Here is a 24,612-nt window from a genome sequence, read left to right as displayed (position 1 = left end):
TTGGCTGCAATCATCTGCACCAGTTGTGTATTACCACTCTGTTATCGGGCTTGGTGAGCTTAGTTTTCTATTCTTATATGTTCGTTAATTGTGCATTTTTTGCTTTAAAAGTGATTGAATTTTGTAATTTTTATGTTTCATTAAAGATGTTATGCTTTTAGTTAAACTGTATGAAATAGTTGTAGAAATATCTACAATTTAAAAGTTTAAATGGTGAGTTAAGCCTAACGAATCGCCATCTGTTTACATTTGAAACTCAGTAGAATAGTGAATTAAGTCAGTTTCTGCACTTTCAGTGTATTTTTGCCAAGTAGGACCAAAAGTAAACTTTCAGTTTTCTGCACCAAAAAATCTGCCTTCTTGCCTGCTGACCAAATTGCTTGTTTTTGCATACAAACTCTATTTCTTTCACTCTATTTGGTGTTTTATGTTTTTATGTATTTTTGTTTTGCCGGGTAGTGAGAACTGAATTAATTGAATGAGAAATATATTTCTAGTGAAATTCAAGAAAATAAGTTTAAATGAAATGCAGCAAAAAACATGTATAATTTAAAAGGGCATGCAAAGTATTGCAAAACATTATTGAATGCAGTGTTCATTTTTTTCACAAAGCCATTTTAGCATACATAAGACGTTATGGGAAAACAAACTGCTGCTCACTTTCCTTTGCCAGACAACAGACAAAACGTACTTCTAAAGGAGGATAGCAAAATCTGCTTTAGGCTCTTCTAATTCACTTGCCAGTCAGCATACCATGACTTTGTGATTGGTGCATGACAGTTCTAAGTGGACATATTTCCTGCTGAGAAGTGATATAATTTTAAATTGGGTGGCAAATATGCAAATTAACTGTGCTTGATAAAAGTTTTCTTGCAGTATATTTTTAGACAAAAGTTTATAAAACATAACCTTACTTGGCAAATATATATTTGTGAAATGGATGTATTGTAATATTTTCTGTGACTGAAATATGTTGCTAATTTTCTCTATCTGGATATATAAAGATTTAGATTTTAATTTCAAATTTTAATAAGCTGCCAGTTTTATGTTTTATTTATACTTTAGATATTTCATGTTATTCCTATTAATAAAATTCTTACTTTTGTAAAGTCTTATTTATTAAATCGTTTATAGGAAACGGCTGTCAAGGGATCCAAGATCAGAACCTCGGGTTGGAGAAAGAGTGCCTTATGTAGTTGTTTATGGTTTCCCAGGATTACCCATTATTCAGTTAGTTCATGAACCCATTGATCTTTTGAATGACATTAGTCTTCGTATTAATGCTACATACTACATTACCCGTGTGATATCACCACCTTTGGAAAGAGTATTTTCCCTAATTGATACTGATGTCAAATCATGGTAAGTATTTTAAGATGTAATAGTACTCTGTTTAGTTTTTTAATTGGATAGTTTTTACTGATAGGTGAAGTAATGGTACTATTCTGTTTACTCCAGCACACTAACTAGTTTTTTTAATTTCCTTATATCATAGATTTTGCTTGTCCATGTAAATTTAGCTGAAACAACTCTCCAAAAAAGTATGCACTATAAAAATATTCTTAAATTTAAAAGCAACATTAGAATGAATAAAAGCTGTGATAGGGATTATAAACTAAATTTAAGGTTAAAATGTAACCCCCCCCCCTTTTTTTTTTTTTTTTTTTTTTTTTTTTGTGTGTGTGTGTGTGTGCGTGTGCGTGTGTGTGTGTGCGCGCGCGTGCGTGCAAGTATGTTCTACCTAAATATTTGTAAAATATGTAGGTAGTTACAAAAAACAAAGGCAAACTTTTTTTGAATGAAAAATGCCTAAAAACTCTTGTTGATAACTATACAATATGCAATATTATAAAGGAAAGTATCAGAAATCATCAATTAGAATATAAATAAATCCTGAACTTTAATACTTCAATGCAAACACTTCTTTTTATGAAATGCACACTGTGCAAAAAAAGGGGGGACAGTTAATCTCCCATTCTGAGCCGATTGACAAAATTCAACTTGCGTTTTTCATGTCTCGAAAGCAGGACTTAGGATATGTATTAGATTTATATATAGCATTGTTCTAATATAGGTATTTTGACACAAAATTGGACTTTTTCCAAAATGACATGCCAATTTTTTTTTTTCCATATTTCAATTCTACGACTCAAATTGTGCCAAACTGCTAAGTTTTGTAAAAATCATGCAAGTAGTTTTTAAAAAATTAGATCTCAGAATTTTAGCTCCTCAGTGTTAATTGAGTTTGGTACAGCACAAAGTCCATTATCCGGACTCGTCGGGACTTCGGCGATTCCAGATTGGGGGTTTTTCCAAATTATAGATCATCAATTTAAATCTGGTACTGAACACTAGCACTTGGACCTGCATTATATTGAGTTGTCAGCTGAGCCACTGTCTGGTGCCGATTTTGTTGTACCAAGCAGGACAGTCATTGATGTCTTTTTTCTTTGATGGTGTCCAACACATTGCCATCTATTGCTGATTTCTCCATAATTTACCCACTTTACATAAATATTAACAGCAGCAGATTGTGAACAAACTCGTGAACCATTTTCAGAGGTACTCGAAAGCTTCAGGCCATTATAATCCTGCCCTCTATCAAATTTGCTTAGATCAGCAGCCTTTCCTGTCAACTGCAAAAGTAAGTACAAGAATAATTCCTTGTACTTACTTTTGCCTTAGAGATAATGAAGCAAGTGAATGAAAATAATTATATCCAAGAAACTACAGATTAATGTAAAATGTAGAAAGGTGGCCTAACCGTCAGATTGCTAGCAATGACTAGGATGACTTCCTAACCCTGTAGTGCCATTAACTTAGTTTGGCAGAACAAGTTAAGTAAAGTGACCATATATCCCATATATACCTTCTCCAGCAGCAGTTAAATACCATTCTTATTTAATCACGTGCCCTCCATGTCATTCAGATGAATTCATTTGAAAAATTTGCGGATGGTCATAATGTGTTGGCTCGTCATTGTATTTTCCTTCACATTTTAAAAAATATATACAGTACAAAACCCAAGATCTGAAATCATCAGGATGTTGGCAAATCTGGATTTTGAAAAATTCCATATTTTAGATCAAATTAATCATCTAAAATGAATTATACATGTGACATGTAAAAATAATTAAAATTAAAAATATAAAATGCTTATATTGGAATAGTGAAGCATTTTTATCACCTCAAGGGAACCAAAGTTTACAAAAGACACTTTGCGTCCAAGTTTATTTTATGGAACATTTCTTTCAACGTAAGTTGTGTAAACAATTTAATTTTTTATGGTAGTACTTTCTCTATAATTTTATAGAGAGGCTATATTTTTTGTTCAGTTACTAACATCTACTGTTCAGCACTTGTAAATGCTGCATCCAAAATTCCCACTAAAACAACTGAAATCTTCTCATTTTCTAAAACCTCTTTGTGAGTTTCTCTTCTCTATGAATGGCATAGAAAATAGTCAAAATTCTGTATTTAAACCCATACTATCATTTACCTGTCCATTAATTGATTGACTTGAGTTATAGTAGCTTCATTTAGCATTCATTTGCATTTTTACACATAGTCCCTTAAATGGAAAATTTTTCAGTGCTTTTCCCTTAAAGCCATATCACTAGGTGCTTTTTGTTTTTACATATTCCCTTGATGTCATATGTAACCAGTCTTTCATGGTCTCTTTCCTGACTAATTTTTTTTTTTTTTTTTTTCTGATTATAGTTAATTTTTTTCTTTACTGAAATGAATTTTCTCTGTTTTCTATTTGCCAGAAAATGAACAAGTGTATCTATCATAGCTCTTTAAGAAAGAGATTTTCTACTTAAAGATTATGTTTGACTAACCACAATGTGAAATTAAAATGTAATTTGAAACCAAAATTTATTTAAAACCATAGTACAGCTTTTGTCATTCCATTGATTGGGGCATTGTCATTGCAATAGAAGTCTGATTATATCACCTTCAATTTTTCTTCACATACTACATTAATCTCAGATTTTGCTTTTTACTAGTGATATCTGAAAATTTTCAAATTCACAGATTGATTATCCCTGACAAATCCCTGATTCAGTTACATGAATTTTCCTTATTAATTCATTCTTGGCAGTGTAATTTATTAACCTTTCTTTTTAGTTCCCATTCAAATTCTGTTGAGTTATTTATTTCTAAAGCTAAATTTTTGCATTTCAGAAAATTATTTTCAGAAATATTAAATAAATATATAATCCCTCTATTAAGCATACAGCTTTGTATACAGTTACAGTTAGGGACAGGGCTTTTATGTACTTTTTCTGTTAATTGCATTCACAAAAATTCACTCAAATTCTGCGTGGATAATGTGCATTACAAATTTTAATTGATTTGCTTCAAAATGCTGTTATTCACACCAGTGCAATGATTTGTCATTTGCTGCCATATGTTTTAATAACTGATGTTTTTTGGTTATCTGTAGATCTGAATCTTGAACAGAATTTGCTTTTGATGCCTATCGAATCAACTCATAACACAGAAAAAATTTGCAGATCTTCTATAGTTTCAAAAAATATTAGCATGCTTAAATTTCTAGAACTAGCTTTTTTGTATACTAAATTTAAATCATGAGCCAAACAAGGAATATATTTAGCTTGATCACTTCTTTTCCAAATTAAGGCTTGCACACCTTTGTACAATCCAGCCATATTGGCACATAATAATTCTCATGATCTCGAACTATCCAAGACCATCCTTTCTAACTTATAATAAAATCTCATTTATTGAACTATTGTCAGTTTTCTCTTTTATTTATATAAAATCACTAAAACTTCCACCAGTTGTTATTGGTTCATTATTTATATGCCTGTATATAGTAAGTTGATACAGATGTTCATAACGCAAAGCATATGACACACATTCAAAAATGAAAAAAAAAATATTTTGTTTCTTATTTTCCAGAAAAAAACTTCAAATCAAATATGGTTGTTGCATATCAACCATCATAATTTTTTTCTAAATATAAGAAATATATACAGCTTAATAATAATAAACAAAGAATGAAGCAGAAAGACCTATGTTGAAAAAGCTTTTTTATTGAAAATACTTACTTTGAAAACAATATTTGCTATCAGAGATAAAAACAATGCAATTAATTTACCAATGACTAAGCCCATACATCTTTCTGCAGAAAATTATCTACCATGTGCCAATCTATAACAGAAAATAACTTAATTAATGCAAGCTAGGTTTTGTTGTATGATGTTTGCAATAATTTGCTATCTTAATTAATTTATTAACACCTCAAAATACGTAACAAGTGTTAATTTACACTAATAATTTTATATAGATCATGACATGTATAGAAATGGAATGAAAATTGGACATAAGGAAAATTTCACTCAAGTCTTAAAATTATCCAAATGTGTTTCCATAACTGATGCAGTAGATTCTAATGCTTTTTCATTTTTTTTCCCCTCCCATCCTTAATATTAGGTCAACAAATAATCCAGCAACTTTCATTTCAAAAGATATTCCCGACTCCAGACATTTCACTTCCTAGCTACTAAATATTAAGTTTACGTTTTTGTTTTGTCATTAACATTCATTGCCCACAAGCAGTAGAGTAAGTAATACCGGCTGCTTATGGTTTATGGTAAATAGGTTGGCTGCATATGATATTTGAACATTTTCCATGTGTAACTTGAATATGAAACTGTTTGCTTAGAATCTTTCATGAAAGCACCCTTCCTACAGCAGATAGCTTTGTGTGCTGTACAAAAACTTATTTATCAAGGAATCAGTCTTTAACATTCGTACACCTTTTATCATTCAATATCCCCCCCCCCCAAGAAAGGCTTATTTGAGCTTGAACTTTATATGCGGGCTAACTCTTAAATGTGGCCGGTAGTTTGGCTTTCATATAATATTTTTATAGACTATCATAAGAATAATATGATCCTTTAATTTAGGTAAGTACAATTGTAAAATTAATGAGATTTAATAATCTTTGTTTTTTATTTTATACCTGGTCTCATTAATTAGCTCAGGGGGGTTTTAGTGTGTTAAATGTAGCAAATATATGTTTGCGATTAATTTTTATTCACTACAATAAACTAGTTTGCCACACTTGATCTGATTGTTTTTGATGTTTTAATTTCATTTTTTTTTTAATCAACAGCTGTAGTGCATTCATTTGCTTCTCTTTTTTCATATTTCAGTCTTTTCAAAACTAATATTTCTTAAGCTTTGTTTAGCTAGAATATGTTATTTATAAGAATGTTTTTATATTGATTATCTTAAAGTGAACGTAATGTAAAAAATGTACTTTCATAGCAATATCATTTATATTAAAATTAGCCAGAGTGGTTTGTCTTAAATTCAAAATATTAAATTTTGTTCTTTATTCCTTTAATAGAAAATAAACACCACTATATGTATTTGCAATTAATAATATCTATCGAATATTATCAAATTGTCAAGATTTCATTCATTTGTAAATGAAAACAAAAATAGTGCACTTATTGGGATCAACAAATTGGCTAATATGATCTAAATATTAAAGAATTTTTTTTAACTTCAGTTCAGCAAGTAAGGTCAAAATAGATTATAAAAATTGGCAAGTAACAGAGAAATGTCGCCAAGTAAAGGATTAAGTCACTAAACAGCTTGGTTTGGTTTTAATCAGCCATTTAAAATTAATTCGAAAAAAAAGCAACCTTAATTTAGCATAGATTTGGAATAACTATATTGATTTTGAGGGTGATCAGACACATGTCCCTCATGTTCGGCAGAATTCTTTTTCCCCTTTTCCTTGCTTCAGGGGGGACATAAGAACATCCACTAATGTTGAGTTAAAATAGCATGTCGAATAATGATTATTGATGATTATTGGAGGTGCTAAGGCAATAAGAATCACTGTATTATTTGTAAATTTGCAAGACTAGTATCAAAGGTTTAAACATAGAATCTGCTGCTTCAGCTGCAGAAGTGCAGGTGAAGAAAGAAGAGCTTGTGCTCCAGAAGTGCAGATGAAGAAAGAGAAGCCTGTGCTCAGACAAACATTGAGAGAAAATAAATCAAGCTATTGGTGGTGCCATTTATTGATGAAAAAGGCAGACAACTATGAAATGATTTTCTTAAAAGCTGAGGATAAAGGCATATTGGAATTGGGATCAGTATCTAGAACTGAAAGATTTTTATCTATGCAAAACACCTCTAGAAAATTTGATTTGCCAACAGAAGATGTTTTTTGAATAATTTTAGCTGCTAAAAAATGGGATTTTCTAAACAACAAATGTGGTCAACAGAGAACTTATACGTTTCTTTTTCTCCTAAAATATGTCTCATGTTCCTCAGCACAAAATTTAAATGTGGAGTATGTGTGTGTTGCTTAAAAATGACTTAGAACTATTTTAAAAACATCCTAATGAATTTTGCATAGTTACAGTTGATGTTCATTGACAGCTTAGGAAGTGTCGATTAGCTTCTAATGAAAATTTTGTTTTATTTAAATCACATCTTAAATGAAATAGCAGTTAAACAGTAGTTCAAGCCGGTAAATCTGTCCCAAATGATTTGAAAACAGTATTACCAGCAGAAAAAATTATCTTTTAAAAGGGGAAAAGTTTGTTTTTTTTTTTTTTTTTTTTTTTGTTTTTTTGTTTAAATACGAAGTTATGTTCCATATCATTCATTTCCAAAAATAAAATTATAGGAATTATAACTTAATTCCCCCCTCCTCTCCTTTAGATTTGGTCATTGCAGACTGTTATTTGTTTGAAATATTTACTGATAAGAAATTCAAAGTAGGAATGTATTATTTTAACTAATATCTGCTGCTCAAACTTGTTTAAATCATGTTTTAGGTTGTTAAAAAACTGGAAAATTATTGGGCTAAGTATATTTACTTTAGGTATGATTATGTAGAGAAATGAAATAAAATTTCCAGTAAAACTCTTTTTTTATTACATTTGTATGGATTTATCTAATGACCTCTTTATTTATTGGTATATAATATGTTATTTAAGGTTTTTAATATATCTAGGTATTCAAGTCTTGCACGAACATTTAAACCAACTTTGCCAATGTTACGCCCTGTTAATCAACAGAGGGGAACAATTTCACAATACTTTGCCACATTAAGTTGTCCGGTCTGTGAAAAACCAACATTCTCTTCTATGTGTGATAGCTGCCGAGAAGACCTTCAAACAACAACTGTGACTTTAAATGATAAAATTCGTCAGTGGGAAAGAACTGCAGATCACTTAAAACAGGTACTAATTAATTATGTAGGGTTTGAGTTAATGCTATTTCTGTGACCAAGTGCATTGATAACAGTTTGACAAATAAGATTGGAAACAAATGTATTAACATTTTTATTTGTTTCTTATGATGAATTGTCAAATATTTCATGAATGGACCTGTCCTTTTCTTTTGTTTAGCAATAATGATTCTATTTCCAATGGAAAACTCTTATATTTCTTACTTATTTAATCTCTCATACAGTGGTAATTTTAATCAAATTCTACCATTTGATTTTCAAATGTTTAATCAGAATAGACTCAAATACATGTAATATTTGATGAAATACATGAATCTGATTTTTATTAGATGAGATGAAAACTTCCATTGATGAATAGTGTAATCAAGTTGAGCATAGCTTTCTTTTTGAAAAATATATGTGTAAACATGAAGTTAGATTCTTTGTATGATTATTTAAGACTAATTTGGTTTAACAATGTATGTATTACCTAAAGTATATTACAAGAAATGTATTAGTATACAGCATTTATGGTTTGTTCTTGAAACTTTGGTGGCTAAGAATCACACCATAGCAGTTATGCACAAATATGATTTCAACATTTGTAAGTTCCAGCATGCTTTTTTCTTTTTTTTTTTTTTTTTTTTCAGATGCACAGAGTCATAATACTGTCAATTATTGTAATTGCATTTGAATTGATCTTCATATGAGCATGTTTATGTTTCATTCAAAGCAATAAAATTTCATAGGAATTTATCTGATTATTCTATTCCAGTTGGATCCTAACAGCCAGCCTTTTCTCTGTCAACACATGAGAAACTCAGTGCATAGTAATTCTAAACATGTGTAACATATCCTTTAAAATTTTAATGTACTGCATAGTAATTCGTCACTTTCAAAAGCTTCTGCAAATACCTGATAATATTTCATTGCTGCATACCGCTTAATATCCAGTTGAATTCACCTTAAATTTGCATTTTCAATTCTAAGCCAAGAATGCTGCTGTAACTAGTTTCATATTCTTTACGAATTGCATAAAGCATGTGCAACACAGAAATTACTGCATTGCAAGGAGGAAAGGTTTGACCCTTTACATGCCAACACAGTCAAGATCACAGATATCACCATTCAGGCACTCTTGTGATTACTTTTAAATTTCCGTTCATAGTATGCTATAATTAACTAGCCAAAAAAAAAAATTAAAAGCTTGTCCCACTAAAATGTAACACACGAAGAAAAAGGAAACAAAAGTTATCCACTTTAAATGAAAGCAAAACTAGAGATTTTTAATTCATCTATTATAAAATGGTGAACTTTCATTCATGTAATAAAAAATTTTATTGACAGTTTAAATGTATATTAATTTTTTAGACTAAAGCTAGCTCATGTTAAAATTGGTTATTTTAATAATAAATGTAAACAGTAAATTAAAGCAATGGGTAGAAATTTTAAAAGCGATTGATGTATTTGTTTTCAATATTGCCTACTGTATGAAGTCACATACTTAGAGTTACTATTTATAGGAATGAGAATCCAAGGCCATGGAATTTGCAGTTGGAGGAGATCATTTCATCTCAAAATCGAATAAAGAATATGTTTATATATCGATGTAGGTGTAATGCATGTATAGGTGTGGTACATGTATTTTTGTATTGATGCAATACTATAATCTATTATCTAAACTGCTGGCCATCAAAATTACTATGCCAGAACAAAAAGCAAACAGCAGAATCTTATTTATTGTACATATACAATATAATAGGAGAGAGACGTGGTTAAATTCACAGGTAATTTGGGGTATACAGTGTGCAGAATTCAGTACACAAATATAGGGCAGTAACAGCTTAATCTGGCTTGGCATCAAGTTGAACTAAGCTGGGATGAAAAATGCAGGTACTTCATTCCATGGATCTTGAACTTTATGTTAGAGTTCATCAATCATAGTGGATGACAAATGATGGTGTGCTAGTCTCTCTGTAACCCATGATCATATGGGCTTAATGGGAAGAGATCTGGAGAAGGAACTTACCAGGACAGCCTGGGCAGTCATGCATCATCCTTTTCAAAGATGGCATCAAGTAGACCTCGTAGATAGGGCACAGACATGGATCTTATCATGTCAGAAATTTAGCAACAGCTGTTCCCATTACTGGTTATATAAACAAGGGAGGAGCAGAACGTGTACAATAGTGGCACTCCATACCAACATGACAGACATTAGGTTGGTATGGAGTGTCGACTGTCCAAGCTATATCTGAATGTCTGGTGATTGTAATATGTTGCATAATATGGTTGTTGCAAGTGTGAAATATGTTTGTAATGAGAAGTGTAGTAGAAATGAAATGTGTGCATGCATGTGTATACATACATATAAACACTTATGTGATACCAAAACTTCAGAATGAGCAATTATTGCCACAGAATTTAGTAAATCAATTTGTTTAGGGCTTGTATAATTTTCATACTTAAAATATGTGACATAGAAATCTAATGAATGTGGAGGTTTCTTGGTTTTCCATTTAAAAGTAAAGTGGTATCTTGAAAACAGATAGAACAAAAAATCAGTACTGCCAATGGGCATGTATTTCTAAATGTGGAAATTCTAAACATTAAAAAATAAATCTACAAACATAAAATATGTTGCTCGGTGTTTGTTGCTCAGTGTTCTGGCATCTCAATGGCTTTACACGTCAAAAAATTTAGGAACATTAGAAACAGGTTTTCAGCCACCAGAGTTTCAGTGGAGTTTGGATTCAAATGAAGTGTTATATCCAGGCTTTAAGCACAAGGTTTGTATGGTCCTTAAAAGTCCTAAGGTTTTTTGGAGTCAATTTTGGTCCTTAAAAGTCCTTAATTTTGACCTAATTCGACAGGGGTCCTTAATTTTAGTCACCTAAAATTTCTGTCTGTTTTTACTACTGCAATTTATAATGTGAATTAGCATTTTGAACAAATATTTTTGGTGATTCATTGACAAATATAGTTATCTTTTGAATGGGTGAATAGGTTTATGGATTATATTTTGTTCCTATCTAATATAAATGTTTGGAATACTCAAGTTTCTGAGCAAGAAGAGAAACATAAACATTTCGATTTTTTTTTTTTTTTTTTTTTTTTTTATGAAGAGCTTTTAAACAACTTTTCGCTTTTGGGAATGTAAATTTATTAAATGGTTCCAAATTTGGCAACTTGTCAACATTTTCGAGATTTTAAGATCAGTTTCTATAGAAAATTTTTAATTCGGAAATCTGGGAATTTTTCAATGGTATTTTTTTTTAAACATTGTAACATTGATCAATTTCATCAAAATAATGCTAATATGTTGAAATTGTATGCAAGAAATAACATTAAAATGAAACATTTTTTTTCGCTATCATATTATAAAGTGATATGTAAGTATACGTTCCATTTTGGGAACTTATTATACAATATTTGAAATCTGAAAAATAACAAGGTAATAAATCCTTAAATTGCGCTTTAGCTCAATTTACAAAACATTTATTCGCAAAAGCAAAATAGCTGTGTAATTAAATCTAAATGCCTTCATTAAAATTTTTCCGTGGTAAGAGTTTTTCCCGTGTAATTGTCTCAATATGCATCAGTTTTCTCTATAAAATTAATTTTACCCTTTTTTTCCTGTGATTTTTTTCGACGTATTTCTGACTTTTTGCTGTTACAGAATTGGTAGGGATAATTTTTCTTTAGGATTTTAGACATTGCAACTTGGAAAGTTTAGAAGGATTTGAAGGCATGTTTTATAGACCCCTGAATCTAGAAGTTTCCAGAAAAATGTCTTCATGGTATTAAACATATAATGGATATATTTTACAGAAAGTTTGTGATGAACTTGTTCTTTTTGCAGAATTTTTGGAAGAACAATGGAAACATAATGTTTGAATGTTTTACTTCTGATACTAGAAGTCTAACCTAACATGTTTATCTTCCCATTGTTTTCTCTACTTTTCACTAGACACAAGCATGAAAAATATCAAAAATGCTTCTGATCTGATCACGTGGACAGGCATTGATAGAAAGGAATTTTTCTATTAATAAAGAAATTGAAAACTGAAAATTTTGAAGATTCATCTTATATATCTCAATGCATCATAAGTGGTGTAGCTAGGGTGGGACAAGGGGGAACATCTGTCCCTGGGCACAGCATCCATGGGTGGCCAAATTGATGTAACAAAATTTTAGAATGAATTGTTTTTCATTCTTGGCATTACAGAAGGGCATACTAAATCTTCAGCTGTGCCCGGGTGCTTAAAACCCTACCTCTGTTCATGATACACATGACTAGTGCTATGCATTTTCCCACCTGATGCAATCTTCTGTCTATCCTAAATTCTGCTGCCTAGTGCCTTTCTAAATTCTAGAATTTTGCCATTTCTAGATTTTGTTGCTCGGTGTTTCACTGTATTCTAAAAATTCTGTTACACAGTCCCTTACCATATATCATTTCATATTTATTCTGAATGTTCATATTACTAAAGAAATAAAATTAGGACCTTTTCCTCTACATTTTTAATGCATTTAGTTTTTTTAGAATAAGAGAAATCTTTAATTAAATACAAAAATTCTAAAATGAAGACAACGAGACATTACAACGAGTTACGAGTTTTTTTGCGATTTTTTACTGATCCAGCTGAGATTAAAATTAAATTGTGCAGTCTTTGACTACTGGTTCACATTTTTAAGTTTGAATTTGACTGTTCCTGTTTAATTGGACACTATAAGCTGTAATTGATTTTGCTAACATAAGAACATGCCCTTTATGTCTTTTTAAATAGAGGTTATTTAAACCTTTATCTGACTTCATAGTTACTTTCAGACATAGCGATAATTTTCTTCACATCTGTCAGGGGTTTTGGAGTATTTAACTTTTATTGGATCAAGTAAAACCTCATAGTTATACATAGTTGAGAGATTGACAAGTTAGGAGCTAAAGCACGCAGAATCTAGTGTGAATATTGATTTTCATATTAAAACAAATTTCTGATTGTTAGAAAGATGCTTAAAGAGAAGGAAATTGATATAAATTAGGCAGAATATCTGTAAAGGCTTCAAATGAAGAAGATGCACAAATATTTTTTATTGGGTACTGTTGTTACAAAACATAAATATTTTTTGGCTTTTAATGTGCAGTTATCTTAATATCATTTAAAAATCAATGTCATTGAAGTGTATTGCATGAAATTTAAAGTATTATTAATCAACTATAAAGGACAACTTCTTTAAACAATTTTATTAATGAGAAAATAGGATTGGAAAAAATATCAACTGGCCTTTTTTAAAACAAAATTCCAGTGAATAATAATCTTTCGAACAGTCTTTTTATGATGCCATTTCACGAAAATGTATAGAAATTAAAATACGATGAAGAGGAAACATAGGGGACACTGCACACTCCCTTCCCAGAGAAAACAATTAGCAGACATAATCCTTTAATTGGGGTGGAAACCTGACAGTCCTTCCACTGCATGTGGTGTGGTTGTGATTGACCACCTGCAAAATTTTCTTCCGAGGTTCACACTTTGTGTGCGGGTCCGCATAATCTCTGTGGGGGGGAGGGGGTTCAAGAGGCTGCTCATCATCGTCTCTTATGGAAAAACAAAGTTTCAATCTATCAAATGAAATTCTTTGGACAGTTCATTAATTTCAATATCAAAATACTTTGATGCTCAGTGTTTGACAGCAGAAGACCCAAAATAAACTGGTTGCAAAGATGAAGTGGCCGTGTTATTGTAGATGAAAATATGTGAGCAATTCAGAAGGTCCTTGGAAAGAATGCTTGAATTGCCATGGGTAGTCGTTGCAGAAGGTTTCATGTTATGGATATATTTTGGGGGAAAAGTCAGAGCGGAAATGCGTAAAATTAATTTTATACAGAAAACTGATGCATATTCAGAGAATTCTAAATATTCTGAGACAATTACATGGGAAAAACTCTTACTATGAAAAATTTAAAAAGAATGCATTTTTAATTAATTACATAGCTAATTTTGCTTTTGCCAAGAACTGTTTCATAAACTGTGCTTTATAGCATTATACCTTGTTTATTTTTCAGATTCAAAATATTGTATAAAAAGTTGCCAAAATGAAACTTTATACTATGACAGCATAAAATAAAAATGCTTTATTTTAATGTTATTTTTTTATATAATTTCAATATTTGACCATTATTTTAATGAAATTTATCAATTACAACGTTTTAAAAAAAATTGGCGAAAAATTCCCACATGTTGGAATTAAAAATTTTCTATAGAAACTCATCTCGCCCAAATGTTGATAAGTCGACAAATTTAAAATTGTTTACTAAAAGAATTCATATCCCCAAAAGTGAAAAGTTGTTTAAGAGCTCTTTATTAGAAAAAATGAAAAAAATTTCGAAATACTTATGTTTCACTTCTTGCTCAGAAACTTGAGTATCCCACCATTTATATTAGAAATAGGAACAAATTATAACCTATATTATATTAAAGTGAGTTATTGCCTTTCATTAATCTTTACCGTGGTTCCAAGATACAGCACAAAAATGTAAAACTGAATTCTTTGCATTTAGTGAGACTTAAAATAATACAAAACAACTTGTCACCTATAGTGCTTTGGTGGCTTATTGGAACCTTGAAATATTCTAACTGCATTACAACCCCAGGAAATCTACATGAAGGTGTGACACTAACTGCGTTAGACAGGCAGAGCACAACTAACTCTCAAAACTTGCCAACTGTGCCTACATCAGGCTTTCAGGTTTGTTCTGATGAGCAGGCCTCTCTAGGCAAGCAGCAGCGGTGGCAACATGCAGTCTTCTGTAATAAAACATGCTGATTATGATTTTACTTCTCATTTTAACCTATGTCGTTTGACATAAAATTAACCTGCTACTTATTAAACCTCTAAGCTGAGTAAGTACATGACAAAATAAGGCTTAAAAGAAAAAATCAAGATAAAGCTAACTGTTAGTAAAACATAAATAAAATATTACTAATCTTCTTTCAAATATGCCCAACTATTATAAGGGTAAAATATTTCATGTTACCAGATAAATTTTATAAAGTTAATTTTATTCTGAAATTTGTTGCATAATTATGTTTATTAACTTATGTTTGATAATAATGCATTCTACTTGTGAATGTATTTTATTCAGTTCCTATTTGTTGATGGGTCCTTAATTTTTTTTCATTAATGGTGCTTAAAAATACTTAATTTCCATGTGCAGAAATGTGTATGAACCCTGTAAGTAGCACTTCTAAGGAATGGAATATTCCTGATATCCAGCAAGGGTTACCTTCCATATGCATCTGTATAAAAAGACTGATGTTTAGTAGCAATAGTTAAATGTGGTTGTAGGAAAAAATCCCACAGGAATAATGCTCACAGGTATAAATACTCACAGGTATAAATGCTCACAGGAAAAAAAGCCCACACAGAAAAAAGCTCATATGGAAAAATGCTCACTTAGAAATATACTCACATGGAAAAAAGCTCACATAGATATATGCTCACATGGAAGCCCACTGATAAATAAAATACGTAGAAATATCCTTACATTAATCAATCAATAATTAATTGATCTGAACATCATTTACCTACTTAATTTTTAAAAGAAAAATTATTTAATCATTTGAAAAAATTATTGGACAAATGCTTAACCTTTTCAGAGGCGGTATATAAAAGAATGAAAACCACAGTAAAATTTTGCATGTACTGTAATATTTTATACCACTGCCCCATTTTATTTTACGACATTTTTATTCTTGTAACTGCCAATAGTTAATTTTTTTTTTACTCTATTTTTGCATCCTTTTGATGTGTATCTATAGGAATTAATGTTTGAATGTAGTTATTTAAGTTTGGAACCAAAAAAGTTCTAGAAGACTGCAGTTTCCAATCAAAGTGTGGAATCATTATGAAGCAGCCTCAGAAAAATCTCCTAAAACCATAAATCATTACAAAAGCTTTCATAAGGTATTAAATTAATTATTTAATTGTAGCCATCTTGGTATGTGGTTTTTATTTGATGGACTGAAAAAAGATTTAGCCTGTCAACGTTTATTATTAGCTATTGTAAATGCAGGGTGTACTGAAGTCAAAAAAAAAAGAAAATATGAAAGCTTACATTTAAGATGTAAGCTTACATCATGTAAGAAACTATGATAGAATCGATGATAAAATTATATATTTACACATATTAGCTAATATTCAGTAAATTTATGTATTTATAACTTTTAGCCACTTCTCTTGTTTGCTAGCCGAGATGGCTTCTTCCACCTTTGACTTACTTCTATAAGTTTACGTCTTATCTCCTCACTGTTGTTGCTTTGGAGTTCTTTACTGGTTTGGTCTCTATCCTTTATAAGTGCCTCGATGTTATAATCCTTCCAAAATGGAATCCAATCGTCCTTACGCTTTCCCCTAGGGATGTGATGTTTTGCTGCGATTTGGATGTGGCTAGTAAAGAGAGAGAGATGTTCTTCAAGGTTACTACAGACTGTTGGTTCAGAACATAGGTTCTCGGGTAAATCCAGGCCAGTCTGCTTTACGGAAGTTCCATGAGCGCCTGGATTGCGATGGACATTCTCGGTCTATTAAGAAGGTTGTAAGAACTGGGTAATGGTCACTGATGGCAGAATGTAGGACTCTCCAGTTTTTGTTCTGTCTGCTGAAAGGTGGCTAATGGCGGTGATGTCAAGTGCAGCCGTTGTTCCATTTGTTCTAGAGATGTAGGTATTTTCTCCTGTGTTGAGGATGGTTAAGTTCAAGTCGTCTGCTAGGTCCTCAACTTGGGTTCCTTTAGAATCCAGCAGATTGCTGCCCCAAGAGGGGCTCTTGGTATTGAAGTCTCCTAATATGATTTTTGTCTCTGAATTTGAAGATGCCAGGTCTTGAAGGAGGTCTGTATCAATAGAAGAATTGTTGGGATGGTAAACATTAATCATGGTAATAGTGTGCTCCGAAAGAAGGACATTTACTGCTTGAGCCTCCGTGCTGGTATCTGACAGGAAAGTTGAAAGGACTTCTACGTATTTAATTTCTGGTGTCTTTACAAGAAAAGCTATCATCCTCCGTTGCTGTTTAGCCTGTCCTTTCTGATTGTTGTGTACCCTTTAATTTTTAGACTAAGTTTTTGGTTAAGTTTTAGACTAAGTTTTTGGTTAAGATGGTTTTAACATGCCATAGATGTTTTCGTAATTTAAATAATTTTTCTTTGAAAATTTCAAGTAGATGTGCGATGTTCAGATCAATTAATTCTTGATTGATTAATGTAAGGATATTTCTATGTATTTTATTTATCAGTAGGCTTATTTCCATGTGAGCTTTTTTCTGTGTGGGCTTTTTTCCTGTGGTCATTTATACCTGTGAGCATTATTCCTGTAAGCTTTTTTCCTGTGGGCATTTTTCCGGTCACCGTTAAATGCAGTCAATGCTACATAACCAGCTAATTTGTACTTCTGTTGCAATATGGGAAAAAAGTTTATCCCACCAAGCAGAGGTGTGACATTTAAATTGCATAAGAGCTATTAAAAACTGATCATATACATGGCACTGTCCTGAGAGCACAGCATTTATAATGGTAACAGATACTCTGAAATTGGATAATATAGCCATAATCCAGTAGCTTGTTCTTCGGTGAAAGCTGGTTTATTGTGCAGTCAGATTCGGCTCACTTTTGTAAATATTGGTGTGGCAATCCCCAGGTATCCTAGCCCTTCAGGGAATCATCTTCTTGGTGAGATGGAGGTCACGATCCTGGAGCCCTAGTGATTTCATCTCTCCTTATCTTTGCTAATTTCTTTTCTTCTGCCCTTGTGGTTTTCCTTTTCGGAGGTTTCGTTTCAAAGTGAGACTAATACATCTCTTTGTTTCTAGTTTCTCACAGAGAGAAAACCGCCTATGCGTTTGTTGTGCATTGTGACCCGTAAAGCTGGAAAGGAGGATCCTAGTAGTTGGGGGGGTGAGGTACTACGTTGGCCTTTGCTTCAGATTGAAACAGGAGGCACTTAGTTGTCCCCACTAGTGTCAATCGGCTGGTCACTTGTCCTTAGGGTCAGTGGCTTGGGGATAAGCTTTTGGAAGTTCCTGCTTTCAGGAAAGCTGGCTGTGGGGCTTCAGATTGCATATAGACCCAGTTAACTCTGGCACATGTTTCTGCATCCCCTTGTTGGGCTCTGTGGTGGGTAGGGCTGCTGGGTCTGAATCTTGATTTCTTCTTCAGTGTGGCTTTTACGAATTTAATAAATATAAGTGAGCATAATTATGCATCAAAAAGAGTAAAAACAAATATAAATGCAAACCCAGATATAAATTCAACAAATCCACCAAAATTTCTTGTCGTAAATGATTTCACAGGCAATCTCAAAAAGCTGTCACCATTTTTAATTCAAAAGTACATCCAATCATCAATTGGGGAACTGAAGAATGTCAAATGGTTTGCGCTCTGGAGATCTTGTTGAAACTATATCAGCTACTCAGTCTGCAACACTCCTTGGATTGAACAAACTTGGACAAATCGATGTTAAAGTGTCGGCACATAAAACACTAAATTTTTCTTGTGGTGTTATCTCAGAGATCAACCTTGTTTACGTTTCAGAAGAGGAAATTGTTTCTGAGTTGTCTGACCAGAATGCATGTACTGCCAGATGGATCAAGATGGCACAAAGAAGGTCACTTGATTGATACAAAGCATACAATCCTGACCTTCAAGTCACCGGATCTGCCAAAAAGTATTAAGGCGGGTGCTTACACTGCCCTGTAAGACCTTACATACTGAAGACTTTGTGATGCTTCCAGTGCCAGCGCTTTGGCCATTCAAAAATGTCCTGTCATGGGAAAATCACATGTGCACGCTGCTGTGTGGAAGGCCATGATAGCGAAAATCGCAATGCTCGGCCACTATGCGCAAATTGCAAAGGAAACCACACAGCATTCTCATGATGATATCCAAAGTGGAAATCAGAAAAGGAGGTGCAAACAATGAAAGTAATGAAAAAATACCTTATGCAGAAGCAAGGAAATTAGTGACAGATGCGCAGCCCCGAAAATATTTATCCTATGTCGGTGCATTAAAATCCTTTAAATCTGTGAGCAACCTACCAATGCTTGCATGGCAGCCTACCAATTTTCATTTAAAACTTTTTGAAGGCAAGAACTTTTCAAGTAAGGATTGGCTGTGTTTTGCCAGAAAACTTTGAACAAGAAGAGGTTGTGACTTTGTTTAATTTAAAAATAAATTCTGTTTTAAAGGTGTTTATTCTGCTTTCTCCTACAGTTTTTGGATCATTCTATGTTGATGACCTCCAGATAAATTGCTATGGTGCAGATATGAGATATATTGAGAGACAATTGCAGATTGCCATTAACAGAATCCAAAAATGGTCCGAAAAGCAAGGGTTTGTGTTTTCAAAAGGGGAGACTGTTTGTACACACTTTTGTAAAAAGCGAGGTCTTCATCCTGAGCCTGGGTTGTATCTATGTGGATCACAGATTCCAGTTACATCAGAAGTAAAGTTCTCAGGAGTGATGCTCAACCAAAAGCTAACCTTCCTTCTGCATATCCGGTATTTGCGAGAGAAGTGTTTCAAAACTTTAAAAAAAGTCTTGGTGAGCACCTCCTGGGGTGCAGAGTGTTGTTCTTTGCTTCATATTTATAGAGCGTTCCTTCGCTCTAGATTAGATTATGGCACAGTAGTTTATGGATTCGTATGTTCTTCAACTCTCTTAAAACTAGATCCTATTCATTATCAGGCTCTGAGAATTCGTTCTGGAACTTTCAGAACCTCTCCTATCCAGAGCTTGTATGTTGATATATTTTGATTGTTATGAACAAGCTCTTGAGTTAAGGCATGAGCAATTGTCTCTTCATCAGTATTTCATAATCAATTCACAAACTAATCATCCTCTCCAGATCTATAAGCTTGATGACAGTTACAAACTTCTATTCTCTGTACAGCCTCTTAACACACACCCGGTTTTTTTTTTTTTTTTTGTTTTTTTTTTTGTTTTTTAGATGTGATTCACTGTTGAAAAATTACTGCCTATCAGATGTGATGGTCCAGCCAGTAAAACATCTAGAAATCCCACCATGGGAAAATCCACAAATTGAGCTTTTCGATGTGTTTCAGCTTCTGGATAAGAAAAACACAAATGAGATAATGTACAAGAAACTTTTTTTCAAACACAGGAATAAATACAGTGCTTTTATTCCGATATACACGCACGGGTCAAAATCAGCTGGCTATGTAGGAATATCGATCGTAGTAAGAGAGCATACGGACGCTAAAAGATTGCACAAGGCCTGTTCTGTATTTAGCGCTGAATTGGCTGCTCTGAATTCTACCCTCATGTTCATCACAAAGCAATTCGAGAGGAAATTTATCATTTACTCAGACTCATTAAGTGCTCTTAAAGCATTAGTTTGTATTTTTGACATCTGGAATCCTTTAATAATAGACATTTTATGTTTATATCGAAAATTAAAGAGCCAAAGGTATGAAATTTTTTACTGCCATGTATTTACCTGGCCATGTAGGTGTAAAAGGTAGCAGACATAACAGCAAAGTCTGCTACAGTTTTATCAAACCAGCTTGTGCCATCTAGTGATATTAGAGCAGTCATCAAGCAGAGAATACTAAATAAATGGCAAGCATTTTGGGACTTTTAATTCTTAAATAAATTGAGAAGAGTCAAACTGAAAATAGAAAACTGGGAGACCACTAGGAACCGTAGGGAGGAAGTTTTGCTTATTCGCTTAAGAATTGGTCACTCACGAGTCACGCACATTTACCTTTTGAAGGCGGAAAGTGAATCTCTTTGTTCAAACTGTAATAGTGTTTTGACTGCGCATCATTTTTTAATTGAATGTCCTGATTTTAACCATCTTTGTTTCAAGTATTTTAGCTACTGTGACTTGCCTCTTGACTGTATTATCGGGGAAGAGGTAAATGACAGTTTGTTCGATTACCTGAAAGAGATGGGTTTTTGTTGTTTGACTTATTTCTAAAATTTGTTCCTTGGAATTTGAATGCTGTAATTTTAATGCGTCATACTTTGTGTCTTTTAATCATGCTTCATAATTGAAACTATGTGTTTTATATATTAAGTTACTTCAGAATTCAGTATTTTCTCTCATCATTCGTTTTTAAAAGTGTCATCGAGTTTTAAACATGTTCTTGCCTGTATACTGTGTTTGTGAAATGTTAATTTCTGATGTTTTTTGACATGTTTTCTGGCGCATATAACCTTAAAGGTTTTGCGCCAGGAAATCCACTACCATTACTGCAGTCAGACTCCAGATGTCAGTCATACTGAGGTTGTGGTAAGGGATGTCTTCATGATTCTAGGAATCCCTATTTAGTAATAAGCAAGTATTATGATTTTTGCATCACATTTGAAGCAGACTCATTCTGTACTAAGAAATCAAATTACCTGGGCATTGGTAAGTACTTTGTCTATGCCCACATTTCTGGAAAAGATCTTTGATTTGTTGTTTCCAATAGGTTCTTAATTTTTATTTCTTTTAGGTAACTGGAAATAAATAACTTACTATATTTGTTTCCGTTCATGTAGGTTTTCCTTTTAAATAAATGCATGCCTATCTGTCTGTCTATCTAATGAGGGTAGTATGTTAAGAAATAAACAATATGGTTGAATATATGGAAAATTTAGAATAATAAATACTACTTTTGAATATAATAAATACTTCCGAAGAAGAAGGTAAACTAATCTTATTTATAATTGTTTACTCCCCATTAAGAACAAAATAAAATTTCAGGAAAAGGCCTTTCATCAGAGGCTTTGGTTCATGTAGTGCTATTTTTAATAATAAATGCAATATGACATAATACTTGCTCCGAAACCAGGTGCTCCGAAAAGGCATATATTTCTCTCTCTTCCTCCCCCCCCTTTTTTAAATAATCAAAACTTGTACTTGAAGTTGAAAAGATCTAGTAGTTTTATATATATAAATATCCATATATATATTGTGAAGGAACTATATTAATATAAAATTGGAAAAAATTCCAGTGTAAAATTTCAAGTTAGGCAAAGAAGTGCTAGTTTCGCATAGATGTTTAATAAAACTCTAGCAATTTCAAGATTGATCAGTCACAGGTCTCTTAAAATTAATAGAGTTTAATTCAAAAACTTCTCTAAACTAAATTGCTTTTCTGCCTAATTCAAATATATTAATGTAATTATTTGGGTTCATTTTAATATTTATTTTTTATTACTAGCCATTACTTGATTTACTCAGTCATCAGAGAGAAGAAATAATTATAGCTGCAGTGACTATACATAGATTGAATTTTGTCAACATGAAACTGTAGTGTTTTTTATCAAAAAAAGTAGAAATAAGAAACTGTACAAATTTTTACTTCCTCAGCTAGTGCTGAATAAAAATGAAAAGATTCAGAAGTTTTCTTTATATACTGAATTTAAACTGACTTGTCATCTATTGACAAAACTCAAAAGTAAAATCATGGACTTCCATTTTATCAGTACTTTTATAAAAGAATATATTTGTATAGCTATCAAAGAATTGAAAACGGTTTTGATGAAATAATAGAATCTAAGTGAATAAAAAAACCCAAAAGTCTAAATATGACATTTTGCCTGGCAGCTCTATTCATGGCACGTAAAATAATCCAACTAGAGATCAAGTCATTCTGCTTTCATATGTTTTAGATTGCATATTGAAAACATAATTTAATGTATTAAATGAATATGCAGTGAAAGCAGTTTTTTATTTTCTTTGTTTCTTTGTAGTTAAGAGTGTAGAATTTTGGTCAATGACAAATTTTTTGTTATTTGTGTGTTGACATTTATTATTCTAAACTTTACTTTTAAATTTTAGGAATTCCTAGGAAACCAGTTCTAATTTACCAGTCAGAAACATAGATCATAAGGTAAAAATATAAAAGTGAAATCTGAGCATTATAAAATTTCTAGAATATAATAAAAGTGAAAAAAAGAAATCCTTTGTATGTGAAATTAAAATAGTAAACCGAAGTTGTTTAATTTTAATGAGAAAAACTCTGCTGTGGAGAAATGAAACCTGGCAAAAATTCTTGGAGAGTTGTAAAAATATTTTGTACCAGAGAATAATTATTCTTTTGACATAAACATTTTAGTTACTGAAGAATTCATGAAAGATGTAAAGCTACAGTACATTTAACAGTGTCTCGTAACCAGTGATGTGTTCTTTTATCTTTATTTGATGCAACTACATTTACATAACCTTAAAAAAATGAAATTTGCTTTAATTTTTTGGAAAAAGTATGCATTTTATATCAGAAAAATATCATACATTGGTTTCAAACAGAGATAGAATTGCTAAGTTTTTTGTTTTGCCAGTAGTGGGACATGCAACTCGCCTTATGTTGTAGGGCATGGTTATTGTACTGTAGATATTACTTTCATAGCTGTAGCTTGCTGTATTCACCATAATTTATGGATGAATGGAATTTCTTATTCACCATGCTAAAATATAATTATTGATATCTTTTGTTAATTTGAATCTATCATTATTATCAGTAACTTGTATAAGAAAAAAAATTTTTTTTATTCTTTGCATTCTTTCCATTCTCTTTGCGAGGCCCAAATAAGAATTAAGTTAGATGTATTTTTACCAAAAAGTAATTCGTATCCAGGATTGTCAGTTTTAAGACCTACATTTGATTCATTTCTTAAATTGGAATTATGGGTATATAACTAAATATTCAAGCAATATATAATCATTTATCAATTATTTTTTTAACTTCATTAATGCTAATTATATGCATTGTTTTCAATAAATGGATTTTTTATCAAGTTTTAAATATTTAGGGGAAATATTTCAGTAAAGGATCAATGTTTTGAGCCTCAGGGCATGTTTGAGCAACAGTTTTTCATTGTGATTTCTCATCATAACCATGTCCCATATAAATACACGTATACATTCGGTGCTGCAGTTTATTTCAGTCATCTTACTTTTTTTTGTTCTGAATCTCATATCACTGAATCACTGCCTCAACAACCTCATCTACTGTGTTGAAGAGGTGTCCTCTAAATGAAATCTTCATAACAAGGAACAGATGAAGATCTAGTAGGTCCAGATTAGGGGAATAAGGTAAATGAGAAAATGAAGCCACAGTGGTGCAGCTTGTGCAGTTGTGGCACTATAAGAAGGTCTACCATCTTAATGCAGGATGACTTCTCTCTCAGTTTTACAGAAAACATATCACATTCGTAAAACCTAATACCCTACAAAATTTTAAATACCTAGTTTAATAATTTTAACATATGCTGTAATAAAAATTTAAACACTATCTATTCTCTCTGAGGCTCCAAACATTTTGCTTTTGTTATGTAATTAGTCAGTATTATTTCTGCCTATATTTCTAAAA

At 31.9% G+C, this 24,612-nt stretch overlaps 1 protein-coding gene across 1 annotated transcript in view; it reads left to right on the top strand.

Annotated features, from left to right (window-relative positions):
* Positions 1 to 24,612, top strand: part of PolZ1 (DNA polymerase zeta catalytic subunit) — a 160,590-nt gene that overhangs the window by 126,334 nt on the left and 9,644 nt on the right. Inside the window, exons 18-19 of the mRNA XM_085818620.1 lie at positions 1,135 to 1,362; positions 8,015 to 8,243. Coding sequence (XP_085674746.1) covers positions 1,135 to 1,362; positions 8,015 to 8,243 — 457 coding nt within the window. The remainder of the gene's footprint in view (positions 1 to 1,134; positions 1,363 to 8,014; positions 8,244 to 24,612) is intronic.

This window comes from Stegodyphus dumicola, chromosome 6 (genome assembly GCF_044657685.1).
Source record: "Stegodyphus dumicola isolate Sdum_Otavi_A_Nest chromosome 6, ASM4465768v1".
Lineage (NCBI taxonomy): Eukaryota > Metazoa > Arthropoda > Arachnida > Araneae > Eresidae > Stegodyphus > Stegodyphus dumicola.
This window is presented reverse-complemented; position numbering and strand designations above follow the sequence as displayed.